This window comes from Porites lutea, chromosome 14, assembly GCF_958299795.1.
Source record: "Porites lutea chromosome 14, jaPorLute2.1, whole genome shotgun sequence".
NCBI lineage: Eukaryota > Metazoa > Cnidaria > Anthozoa > Scleractinia > Poritidae > Porites > Porites lutea.
This window is the reverse complement of record NC_133214.1, coordinates 5,086,479-5,100,296: the sequence shown is the minus strand read 5'-3', so window position 1 is coordinate 5,100,296 and position 13,818 is coordinate 5,086,479. Positions and strand designations below refer to the sequence as shown.

The 13,818-nt window shown below is 39.7% G+C and overlaps 1 protein-coding gene across 1 annotated transcript; it reads left to right on the top strand.

The window, feature by feature from the left end:
• Window positions 1-3,059: 3,059 nt before the first annotated feature.
• On the top strand, window positions 3,060-9,131 carry LOC140924717 (melanopsin-A-like). Its single transcript, XM_073374729.1, has 2 exons — window positions 3,060-3,201; window positions 8,053-9,131. Exon 2 carries the CDS (start codon window positions 8,066-8,068, stop codon window positions 9,041-9,043), a length of 978 nt encoding a protein of 325 aa, XP_073230830.1. The 5' UTR covers window positions 3,060-3,201; window positions 8,053-8,065; the 3' UTR covers window positions 9,044-9,131.
• Window positions 9,132-13,818: the final 4,687 nt, after the last annotated feature.

The following is a 13,818-nucleotide window of genomic DNA, read 5'->3' as shown; positions in this document are numbered from 1 at the left end:
ATTACTACCACAACGCCAAAAGAAAATTATGGAGTGTTAACGAATAAAATAAGTTATACAATAATTAAGCAGATAATCCTTGAATCAGTCAGCAAGTACAACTTAGCCTTTTTCTGCATGCTGACAAAAAGGTTTAGACTGAGAGAGCTAAAGAGGCAGCTGTTTTCAGGGATTTATTTCCTTGCTCTCAGTAAATGATGTTATTAAGGGGTCAGTTGTTTTCTTTTTTTCGCTTATTTCTTTCTTTTGACACTTTTTTCCTATCAAATAGCAAGAAAATTACGATGAGTATTGCGCTTTTAAAATCAGGGTGGTAAGATCCTGTTTTTTGAAAAATACACTAATCACTTATACTTTATGCATTAATAGTAGGCTAGTTAATCTGTAATAGCAGCGATCAAAATTTCCTCTCTTAAAAAAGCACGCATCGATTTCACTTCAAATGACTATTCAGGCTTACAAATAATCCTTAAGTTTAGAGAATAGATTACTTCAGAAAGAGATATATTTTTTCGGAAAAGTTTTACAGGTGCAAGGTTTGTTTGAATGGCATGAAAAGAGATTTCCCGCCGTCTAAATTTCGTTTACGGTTTTTAGCATTTCGTTATTTCCGTTTCGTATTAATAGAATAATGCTAACAAAAATAGATTCTGTCTGATTCTGACCGGAGACTGATTCAACACAAGGATATATTTCATGTTTTTCTTAAAAAATAAACCGTCGAATGATTTTGTTTATCAAACTGTGTCAAATTTGACGAAGAAATCTTGGCGTTTTCCGGGAACTAACACTTCCTTGAATTTAAGAAACCGTTCAGGAGCCCAATCAGAGCCGGCGAAACATCTCAACTCCATTAAGATGTTTTAATAGAACGTGCAGCATAGCACTTAAGGCTTCAAAGACGTAATAAAAGTAATTTTCATGTTTTTTGTTTTGCTTGCTTTTACCACCAACAATTTCAATACCTTGAAAATCCCTGATGGGCGTTTCGTATGCAAATTTATTAAAAGTTTGCCTTAAAGCTCTCCTGGAGTGAATTAGAGAACTAAATGCTTTTTCGACGGGGACGAGGGAACAGCTGAAACTTAAATATCCGTGTCACTGTTGAAATCCTCGTTCTGTCCTATTTTACTCTAGTGAAAGCCTCTTTGAATGTTTCTCCTTGGCAGTACAAAGCACCTTTGACGCTTTCACGTAGAACTGGAGGAAGAGGGCATAAATCGTAAATACTGGTAAGATTATAGAAGCAGGAACATGTTTTGACCTCACTCTAGGTTACAAGCGGAATCATAATCACTTAGCGAAATCAAAATACAACTGATCAACTATTCAATTGCATCAAATTTTTACCGGAATCCGATAAAATGGCAGCATTCAGCATGCTAAGAATAAAATAGTAAATTGACATTGATCTCTTCATGTCTATCTCACAGTGGTCCCGCTTCAAGGGCCTTTTCCGAAACAGAATCTTAAATCAATATACCTCAGTATCTAACAGGATTTTTGAAAAAGTATATGATTGAGCCGTGTTCCACGTCCATTTTTGACGATCAAAAATCGTGTTTATCATTGGGCATTGCAAAGCTAAAAGCGTTGCAAAGAATCGTTCGGCGATCATTTTATGTGGTGTCTCTCTATGACCTATAATACTGCAGGCGTAGAAACATTGTTGCTGAAGAAAAGCGGACATTGAAGTTTTTATAAACGACTAATTTCCGGAAAACAATGCAGAATGACATACGGTATTTCAGGCAAAAGAAAAATGTAATCGTATGCTCAGTCGATCGTTTTCCAGATTTTTTAAAACAACGGTTTTATTATCCACACGTCGATATTTTTACACTCTTTCGGCAAATAAATTTAAATCAAACAACAGATCAATAATGAACTAAACTGTACTAAACAAGATGTCGATAATGAAAGCTCGTGCGACAGTTTGGAACTGACCGAGCAGTGTCAATCTCCAGGGCTATTCTTCAGTCTCTCTTTTCAATCGACCACTCGCCTTTCACATGTACTACAGACGTTAATGTTGTCCAATTTCAATGTTCCCGCTCTTTTGCTTAAAACTGACCAATAGGGGTCTTGAGGCAGAAGCGATCCTTAAGTGAGCCCGTGAAAATCTATAGCAAAAGGTTTGGTTAAAGCAAACAGCTTGAGTTGGAGGTCCTTGTCTTTCTTTACTCCTTCTAGTTGCTCTTTATAAGACGGACATCTCGCTAGATTAAAAAGGACACCTAGAGTTGGTCTCTATCTTTGTTTACCCCGTTTAGTTAAGTTGACTCTTTATAAGGCGGACACCGCAAGAAACTGGGCACCTAGAGTTGGCTCCTTCCTTTCTTTACTCGGTTTAGTTTACTCTTAATAAGTGGGACACCTCGCTAAAACAGACTCCTAGAGTTGGTCCCTACCTTTCGTTGCTCCTTTTAGTTAACTCTCTGCGAGGCGTTCACACGTCCAGCGCAAACATAAGGAATCTAAGGCTGAATTAAAGGAAGCCATCTTGCTTTCAATTCCACTGAACCGTGGTCGCCTGGAAACGATGGAACTTGTGTTTTTCACCTTGTGTTGGCAATTGCGTTTCCGTTTCCCCGATTCGCACGTGTAATATACGTCGCAAGGGCAGTTCACAAGTTTTATACTACTAGATGAGAAATATCTGCAATCTGACTGGCTTAGAGCAGAGGTATTTCAGCTTAATTTGAAATACCTACATGTGAAAATTACAAACCTTTTGCAGGTATTAGTATAAACAAATAATAGTATGATTTGTACCCGATATTTGGCATAAACACCACTCGTGATATTTCAAAAATTGTCTCAAATTTTACTCGCCTAGCGGCTCGTGAAATTACGTATAACATTTTCGAAATATCACTCGTGGTATTTATGCCAAATATCAGTACAATTCATGCTATTACCTATACGAATTTCCCCGCATTTATATTTGCGTCGCACGTGTGAACCAAACCTTACATAACGTTCGATATATAAATTATATAATTTTAAATCTCGGAAATTGATTTGCAGTTAGAATGCATAACCTCTCATGGAGAAGGTGCAGTCACCATCAAGGCGAAGTTAAGCAATTTTGCGTACTCTTTGGAACCATTTTAGGAGATTGGGTGCTGTGATTGGCGTTTTGCTAAATCGCTTCTTGCAAACTGAACTTTGAGGAAAAAAAACTTTCACAGCAGAAAGGTATGTAAGTTAGCAGTTTTGCCTCTTGACATCCCAAGTATATATTCTTTTAAAATATGCCACAAAGACCAGTCAGACTCGCTTAGAGAAAATTGAACGATATTATGCCCTCTAAAGGAACGACGTACTTATTTAAAAAAGGTCTTGAATGTATGTGTTTCTAGTTTTGTTTAAGCGGAAATTTTTGGTGGTGCTCGCTCACACTGTTTCCTAAACCAATTAGACTGACTGGTCAAGGAAGATGATTTCATTCAGAGGTGAAAATATCCATCTGGACAGAACCGGGTTTATCTATGTTTTGACGTGGGAGTTGGGGAATTTCAGCGTTATGGAAGGCAGCCTAGCTTTGGATTGCCGGACGGGTTTTACTCGCATAAAAAACATGCAATAAAGACGCTTGATGAACGCGTGCCGTTGCTTCAGTAAATTTGATTTTCTGCCAAGACTGAGGGTCTTGTCTTAAAGAAACTGCGGAAGAGGATATTTCGAAAGAGCACCTTGAAGATAGAATATTTTTTATTTAATTTACAAAACATTGACAGCGCTTATTAGATTTATCAAGGCTTGTGTGTTATTGCTTTAATACATTTTGTCAACTTATTAGGTGAATTTAAGCTAACTGACTGACAAGTTGTAAAATTGCAAATGTCATTATTTACGAAAGTGCTGAAAAATATTTCCCAAGGCCTCAAAAATAAATGGTATTTTGCTAAAATATTGAGCTCGTTTATTAGCAAACAGGAAGGGGAAGACGCATCGAACCATAAACGTTTCAGTATAACTGATCATAACTGTTTCATATCGCTTTGAAGAAAAATAAAAGACAGCGAATACATTTTATTTCATTTCTTTTTTTTTTTTTACTTATGCGGTTATAGAAATTTGCATACCGAGCAATAAGCAAACAACGGAAAGAATTTTGATTGGCTGCCTCGGATCGCGAATAATCAATTAAGAAAATGGCCAGCAGAGTTGATTTTAGAGTGCGAAGTTTTTTCGTTTAGTCGGCTGTTTGGGCTTGGGCGTGGCTTGCAGACTAACCTGCGTGGCGAGACTGGTGTGACCTTGTTTTGTTACAAACCTTCCTGCTTTTCAGTTGCAAATCGTGTTACAGACGCCTCCAGATAATTCAAACCTATTAGGGAAATGGAAAAAGTGCGAGTTATCGGGAGTTCGAAGCAAATGACTGGAAATAAGGAAATGAGTAAATGGATGGGGAGGGCATGCAAGTATCATGTACACTTCACTTAAAAGGCAGCAAGAGATATAGATTAATATTTGAAAAAAAGAAGCAACAAAGCTTGATTAACATACACGGATGGACACTGAATTTGAACTGGAGTGACATAAAAGTAAAGACGAAGAATTGACAGTGTTGTTTATAAAAATTATGTTCCGGGCTTCAGTACACTGTTTTTTAACTGACTTCTCACGCGCTCAAAAAACATGGTCAGTCGAGTGATCGAGGATAAAATTATATTATAGAAATTATCTGAAGGGAAACAAAAATTACCTCGAGTTAACGGGAGGTTCGAGTTATCGAGGGTTCGAGTTACCACGGGGAAAAATTACAGTAAACGTATGAAGGAAATCTAAGGGAAATCGATTTTGGTTCTCGTTAGCGCGAAGTTCGAGTTAGCGAGGGTTCGAGTTATCAGGAGTTAATTGTATCAGAGAAATTTACCATCACGTTTACAACAATCAACAAACTTGAAATTGTACCACGTGACCAAGTTTTCTGTTTACTTGTCGTTTGCTGATTATTATTTCTACACGGGACAAAGTCGTTTCTTGTCACGTTCGTCTATCAGATTTATTTTAGACAATTTTTATCTGTTCATTCCCAAACTTGCATCTTATAACTACGTCTGCCGTTTTCCGTAAACGCGACAAAAAGCCTGTCAACATGATAATTTTCATGTGAAAAACAGCCATGTTTCGGTTCAGCTGATAACAGTTTCCGCGACCTTGATTGTTGCGGATATCACAAAAAAAAACCTAATCCAATAATTGTTTACTCTCTTTTGTAGCTATAACAAAGGTTTATAAGAACACCAGCAGAATGAACTCTCTTGATTTCATTTAACTACGTCCCCGAGTAAGTCTCACAAATTTGACAGTATCTCTACCGAGATATCCTCTAATTTCTGCAAAACAATGCTTTCACATTTTGAGGAATGATTAGATTTGACAAGTGTTCAGTTGATTTAGGATGCCACATTGGCTATGTAAACAATGCCTTCAGGCCAACTTTATTACTCCCCTAATATAATATACGTTCTTGATTTGTAAAAAGTGTCGAATCTGGTCAATTTTAGGATCCGAGCAACTAGGGAAGGGCAGTGTGCTAACGGGTTTGTATAATTCATGAACTGTTTTTTTTCTTAGTTTTACTGGTTTTATTTTTGATGGGTTGCTGAAGTGATAGGGTGTGTTTTTAAGTTTATGTCAAGCGCATGTTTCGCTTGCATTATGCGGCTGAAGTGTTGATACTATAAACGGATTACATATATTCTGTGTTGTTTTCGTTGGTAGTTTGTCACTAAGCAGTAAATAAACGTGCCCACATTCTGGGCGGCTCGTTCTCAAATGTCCTGCAAGTTTTGTAGGATTTATTGAAGCTGAAACCGATTGTGAAATTGCCCATATTAATTTTACCGATTCACCAAGTTTGTTTATTTACAGGAATATCGACAGTTATCACTGTCTTTTTAGAATGATTTTCAGTGGACCATAATATGGCAAATTCTGTGGTACTTTTTACAATGATAACTTGCGGTTTTAGTTATCTGTTGAACACACACAAAAAAGGGTATTCCACTCTTCATTGAACTAAAATTATTCTTAATACCAAACTGCTCTAGCACTAGCCTACGTAGCAGGCGCTTGGAAGTAGTAGGCGAAAGAGAGAAAGGGCACGCGCGAGGGAGACACGCGAGGGGTGAGGGAGCCTCGCGTGTCTCCTTCTCGCGCGCCCGTTTTTTTTTTGTGCCCACTACTTCCAAGCGCCTGCTACGCAGGCTACTCTAGCACCGGCACGAAAACCATGCCGGATAGGGTTTATTTCTATTCACGCACTGAGAACAGTGATTTCGGTGCGTTTGTTTTAACGGAGGGAAACGATCTCGAGCAGGGCGGATTAAGGGTTGGGGCGGTGAAACGAGCGCTCCGCTCTCATGTAATGTGTGATGCGGAGTAGGACTGGCACGAACGCTCTTTCCACGCTTCCGGTGCGCTTCTAGGCCGAAGAAAAATTCCTTTTTGCAAACCTGAAGTCCTATTTTCTTTCTGTAATTTCAGGCTACAGTGTAAAATAGATAAATTCCTTTCACAACAATATTAATAAACAGTTTCATATGTTTATGTCTGTATGCCTAAAAGTCAAACTTGTTGGTCGCATAATGCCAAAATTTGAGTTCTGTTTAAAAGTGTTCAATGCCTCCTCCTTCCGCTAAATATGACCTAATCGTCTTTCGCCGTTTCGTTTGCAAATTTAACACCTCTTAACCTTAATATTTACATATGTTAAAGGGGGATAAATTTTACATAACATTACAGAAAATTAGCTTGATGTATTTTGAAAGAGTAGGTGCAACGCGCCATGGCGTCGCGCAATGCGTCGCAAATCCTGCAACCGCATGTAAACAAAATGTATTGAGATAAAATTTATTGTAAGGTTTTTTCTCCGTTTTTCTCTTTAAAACAAAACGAAGTAAACAGTAGAAACTTAGGGAAAACTAATTTTGAAGTTTCCGGAAAAACAGAAAGACGTATGAGATGTTTTCTTCAAAATTAAAACGAAGGATGATGGTGATTAATTGAAATTAGCATAATTACACCTTGCACGAGCTGCACGCATTTATAAAATACACGTCATCTAGTCATGAAACACCATCTGCTGTATCTTGGATGAGATTTTCCTTCGTGTTTTATACAGCTTTTAGTTGTTTTTGTTGTAGAATAACATCGACATTGGAGGGTTATAGAACGAAAATATAATTCAGTAGATCCAACTAAACCTACCGAAAAAAAATAGCAACATTTGCCTCTCGAAGACAGCGTAGCAGCTCAAAGGAACGAGGAAGAAATGCAAGAAAACAGCTCAAGCCGCCATGATTCAGTCACAGCGGCAATGTCTAATGGACAAACCACATCGCAAGCCCTGACCGAAGTCGAAAACAGGCGACATTTCTAAGGGGAATCCCATTCCACTGCATCACATCTTTTTGCTCGGACGCGCTCGTTTCACCGCCCAACCTTTATCCGCCCTGATCTCGAGAGTGCAGTGGAGCGTCACATATCGGATTCTGTGCCATACTTTAGTGCAAAATACTGAAACAGGTGATATAGACGGTACCGGAAGTGAATAAGTAGGAAAGAGGACTTGAATCCAAGAGATGGATGTAAATATTCAGGAGAGAGGAATGGGATTTATTTTACCAAGCCCTCTCGGCCAACCGCTCCCGCAAAGTTGTCGATGTGTGTGAACGACTTGTTCCAGTTCTGTGACGTTGTTGTTCATACTATACCGGTATTGTATATACTTAACAATTATTCCTCGAGCCCGAGTGGGCTCTGTGCCAGAGGCCATGAGGGCGAGATGAATAATTGTTTTAGTAAAATCCAACTAGTTGGTAAAAAATATCGAGACAAACAACTTTAGCTAGCAAAACGCGATTTAGCTGCCACTGTTTTGGTTTTCACAGCCTGTGCTCTCGCTACTAGTGAGCTATAACATTTAGCCTAGTAGTAGCTCAACCAATCAGAACGCAGCATTGATAATAAACCACTAGTTGGATTTTACTAAATAGCATTTGTCCTAACTTTATTTTACTTTCCTTTGTTTTCTAGGTGATTACTGAAGATGAGAGCAGTCTTTATAGTTTTGACACTTTTTTCATGTGTTTTGGGAATCACTGGGGTTCTCCTCAACTTTCTCGTTTGCCTTGTCTACTTCACAAACACCAAGCTCCTAGATGCTCCCAATCTCTTCATCCTAAACATCACCCTCGGCGACCTACTGTACTCATTGGTCGCCCTTCCAATGTTGGCGGCATCTAACGCCAGAGGCGAGTGGCTGTTTGGAGACGCAGGTTGCACCGCGTATGGTTTCATCACCACGTTTTTCGCTCTTGGTTCCATGATGCACCTTGTCGGAGCCGCATACGAACGTTACACCACAATTTGCAAGCTTTTCGACGATGGCGAAGCTCAGTTTAGTCGAAAAAAGGCTTTGCTTCTTTCCGGGTTTTTCTGGTGCTACTCGTTCGTCTGGAGCGTTCTTCCCATCCTTGGATGGTCGAGCTATGTTCGGGAAGGAGTTGGAACCAGCTGCTCTATTGATTGGGAGTCAGGACGGGTGGAAAATGTTTCCTACGCCGCATGCTTGACTCTCTTTTGCTATGCGCTTCCAGTTGCTGTCATCGTCTTCTGTTTCTACAAGTCATACAGAACGGTTCAAAAGTTGAGCGAGCAAGCAAGGGGACACTGGGGAGAGAACTCCACTGTAACTCAAGAAACAATCGCAGCCGAGAGCAAAATGGCCCGTATAGCTGTTGTCATGACAACTGGTTTTATATTCGCTTGGACGCCGTACGCCGTCACCTCAACTGTAGCAATGTACAATCCAGATCTGATCAGTGATATCGGCGCGGCCATTCCAGCGTACATCGCCAAATCATCGGCATGCTACAATCCATTCATTTATGTTTTTATGTATAGGAAGCTTCGGAAAGCCATGAAGAAACTGCTTTTCTGTGGGAGGACACGAGTTCACCCGATTAATGTGCAAACAGGCACTGGCACATCAGCTCAAACTCGTAATAACACAACAAAAGGCTAATCTAATCAAAACGTACGATCATCGCTTGCATCATATCCCGCTTAGTAAGGAAGTGGAAGACCGTGATCACTTTAGCGCTCGGCCACGGTTTCCGAGCACGGTACTCGCTGGGCACTGATGTAAACATACCTTTTTTCACACGCCAAGATTCGGGCACGTGTCCGGTTCCAGAGTACATGGCCAAGACCTTAGGCAGCGTTCACACTTATTGTTTGGAGACGGTGCCTGAGTGCCGTCTCGCTAGGCACTGGTGTAAACACACCTTTTTTTCAACAACCCATGCCGGGTCAAGAGTACAAGGTCGAGACCTTAGGTTTAGGCAGCCTTCACACCTAGAGCCCGGTTATGATGCCAGTACTAAAGTACAAGGTCAAGAATTTTTATAGAGCTCTAAAGTAGGCACCAGGTCCCTGTGTGCACACGTTGTTTTCTGTTAGTTTCGAGACAATCCACTGTTCTGCACTTCCTGCTACGCTCATGTTTCAATGGCTTCTGTCACGGCGAAATGGAGCAGTTACGCATCGGGTACCAAGGGTGTGAACACAATTCAATTTTATTGCAAAGAACAGGCACTAGTGCTCGGGCACCAAGAACAGCGCCTCAGAATACCTCCCGGGTTATTTGGCCAGAATTATCAATGACGCTATTGAGGTTAATACCGCTTATCAGAAGACCATAAGGGAGGAGCATCAACTCCCATACTTAGCCTCTAAAACGGCGTTTTCACACATCAATTATTTTTAGCATCATTTTTGAACACTTTCTCCCGCGAAAATGGAGGCACCGTTCCTTATGCGTGCACATCCGCAGACAGTCATTGGCATACACTAGCGAGACAAATCGTGTTCAGAAAGAAATCATGTGCTATACACTGAACAAACAATCTCAAAGATAAGGCAAAAGCAGGAAACAGTCAATTGTAAAAAGGGGGGGGGGGGGGGGGAGGAGGAGCACAGTCTTTTCCTTTTCATCAACATGAAATGTCCTAATGAAATTCTGTAGTAATTTTTCACATTGAGAACTCACGACTTAATGCTCTCCTCAACAGTTTAACTTCACTACACGTGAGTTAAATTAGGTTTGAAAAAAGGATAAGTCATTTCATCAATGATGTTTTCACAACCATCGACATCATGGTTGCCAAAACACCTGATAAATAATTACTGAATGCAGTTTTTAGGGGATGTTATTCGTGGAAGTTGAAGGCGGAACATCATCGAGGCACATTCACGCCGGGTCGACTGCATTTTTGATTATCAGTGTTAATTAAGAGTTGAACTGAATCAGTAACTTTTCTAATTTTCTTAAGGATGCTTAGTACTTAACGGGTATTTGCTCGCACCCTAGCGAAAGTCTACTGATCTAAACAATATATGTTCTGCCATCTTGTGTATAGTTTGACATCAATCTTCCGACTGACCCTTGTTGCTATTGTAAATTAAATAAATTGCAGTACTATTGTGACCCACCCTTCTAACATTGGTGCCCGCCATTGTTACATTTGTGAGCCTGTGAACGCAAATTTATTTCCGGTCGTCGTCTATTCTCTCCACCTGCGTGGACTTCATTTGTGACCAATGACTTAATAGAAAAGTAATCATTAATACATTTGTGACCTTCCCCTTACCACACTTGTGCCCCATTATTACATTTGGCACCTATTCGTTATTAAAAGTGGCAACCTTATTACATTTGGCACCAATTGTTACACTTGGGGCCCTTATTACATTTGGCACCAATTGGCACACTTGGGATCCTTATTACAGTTGGCGCCAATTTCGTATTACATTTGGGACCCTTATTACATTTAGCACCAATTTCATATTACATTTGGGACCCTTATTACAACTGGCACCAATTATTGCATTTGTGACCTTAACACTAAGAAAACTGAACATCTCTCCCTCGGGGTCAGGTAACGATTCAAGGGTAAATACTGTTGAAAGTTTAAGAACAGAGCATATCTTCCTTAACCTTTTGAACAGTACGAGATCACAGATACTTTTGCTTTTTGGCCATCGTAGGTTAAGAAGAAACAAAAAGCAAACTGCGGTGATGCACATAAGGAAATATAAAAGTTTTTCTGGAAAGAAACAAGAAAGACCTTAACTTGACGTTTCGTATGCTACAAACATACTTCTTCAGAAGTAATAAACCGTTGAATAACAACAGAAATTTAAATGTAGAATAAGTAACTAATTAGATGAACGAAAGATGCCATATAGTAGGAAAATTTGCATTTGAAAGAAAAAAACATGCAAACTAAAAAAGGAAAAAGTTTTTCACTTCTGACATTTTCATTTAAGGAACGTTCTAAATGCCTAATCAGCAGAGTCTTCCAAAATTCCCTAAGTGAAAATGTTAGTCTTTTTTTTTCTTTCCAGTGATGCGTTTGTATTTCCTGTCATATCACTGCAGTTTGCTTTTTGTTTCTTCTTAGTACGTGATCAGTATTTAGGGACTGGTCAAAAAGTATAGGGGGGCGGGGGGGTGGGCCGGAGCATTTGGAAATGTGGTTGATAAAAAACACGTGACCCACCCCCTCCCTTCGGGCCCAAAAATGACTAACCCACCCCTAAAGCAAGGTTGGAAATTGCATGACCCACCCCCTAGTTAAAACATGGATGTTTGGTTTCCTCTTAATAATCCAATAAAACCTTGTTCTGTGCTTGACAAAATTTGTTGATACACTAGCTGCTACAACCAATATCAAAATCACAGAAATCATACCTTTCACTGAAAAGACAAAAGTGAAAAACCGAACATTTCTTGTTTCGATGGACGTTATGAGTCTTGACACACATATACAGCAAAACGAGGGTATATTGAAATGGTCTGTTACAAAGTAAATGAAAATTTCTAGAAAGACAACCCATTCCTACACATTACTTGCCGGAAATGTTTAGATTAATCCACAAAGAAAAAAAAAAAATTTCTTCCACTTCAGTGGAAAGCACTACCTCCAAAACTATGGAACTGCAATGGGCACAAAGACAGCAGTTTTGATTCCTTTGCCAATATTTTCATGACATATATTGAAACAACAACTCTAAGCAAAACTGTCTTTAGAACAACAGTTTGGAAAGGCTACATACACGATATGCTTTCCCTATGGGACATGAGTAAACCAGACATCGAAGCCTTCATTGAACAAGCAAACTTACATCACCCAACTATTGAATTCACGGCCGAAACATTTGACACTGAGACTGCGTTTTTAGACACAGTTGTATACAAAGGCACAAGATTCAACGTAAAATCTATCCTTGATGCAAAGACACATTTTAAAAAAACGGAAACCTTCTTGTATACACATTTCACCTGGAGTCACCCTCCAAATGTTAAAAAAGGATTTGTCAAAGGAGAAGCCTTGAGAATCCTATGAAAAAACTCCTCAGAAACAACCTTTGAGGAAAATAATTCAAATTAAAAAAAAAAACGCTTGATGGACGGAGGCTACCCACAATCTTTGATAGAAAACCTACTATCAGAAATAAAATTCACCAAAGGGAGTCTAAACTTCTAAAACAAAACAACAGGAGGAAAAAGAAAAATTGCCAATCGTGTCACAATATCAGCCCTCAGTGTCTACTATAAAGGAAGCTTGAATGAAAAAATGGAGTCTTATACAAAACCACCTATAACCTCAAAAAATTTTTAAAGAACCACCAATCATTTCCTTACAAAAAAGGAAAATCATTAAAGGACATGCTCGTAGAGCCAAAAAAAAAGGTTAACAGAGGGTTCCACGCCCGTATAGGTGTGCGGCCTGTCACCCTTTGTATTTTTTCGCACAACACTGAGGTTTCTGAGTATTTTAGCAATAATTCCAGCTGGCTGTGTTTTATATAACAAGTGTAGTCAACTGTCTCGTTAGTAGTTAGTGCCTATTTATGAAATAAAATAGGGTGACCCACCCCCTAAGGGTAGCTGAAAATTGCACGACCCACCCCTTGCACTAGGCTCAAAACCTCATGACCCACCCCCTCTCTGCTCCGGCCCACCAACCCCCCCCACCTCCACCCCCTATACTTTTTGACCAGTCCCTTATATCAAGGCACGTGTTCAAAACAAAGCCCAACTCTGCGCGAGCTCTGCTTGCATTTCCGGTTACGTACTTTCCGATAAGGAACAGAACGAAAATATAAACAAACAACTGTGTTAGATAAATCTGACCACGGTTGTGGCAGGTTTAATGAAATCAAAGCTAACAGAATCACAAAACATCGATATATGTAAACCGATTAACCTACTGAATAAAAAATGGGGCGACAAAAATCCGCCACAAACTACAGAACTAAATATTTACGAAAAGGAAAAAAGAAGAAACAGGAAATACCGTGAACAATAATAACCCGCAGGCAGGTGAAAGGGGAGGAGGAGGGAAAGAATCGAGATCTGACCGAGTTGATGACGAGGGAGAGAAGGAAGAATTACTGGGAAAAACACCTCGATATACCTACTTATTAAACCCTGACACCGCCCTATAACCTAATTGGCTAGATTTGCAGTACCTGGTACAGCCTGACCTAGCGAGTTATCATGTGAGTATCATGCCTTGCCATAAATTACATTATGTCTGCCATAATGTCTAGTTTTATACAGTGAAACCTGTATTAAGCGGACACCCTCTATTAAGCGGACAGTAGCCGAGGTCCCCAAATTTATTTCCCTATTTACTTTAAGTGAAACCTTTATTAAGCGGACACCTCTATTAAGCGGACGCGGACACCTAAAAAGTACCTGAAATGGTCATTTCTATTGTTGCCAACCTG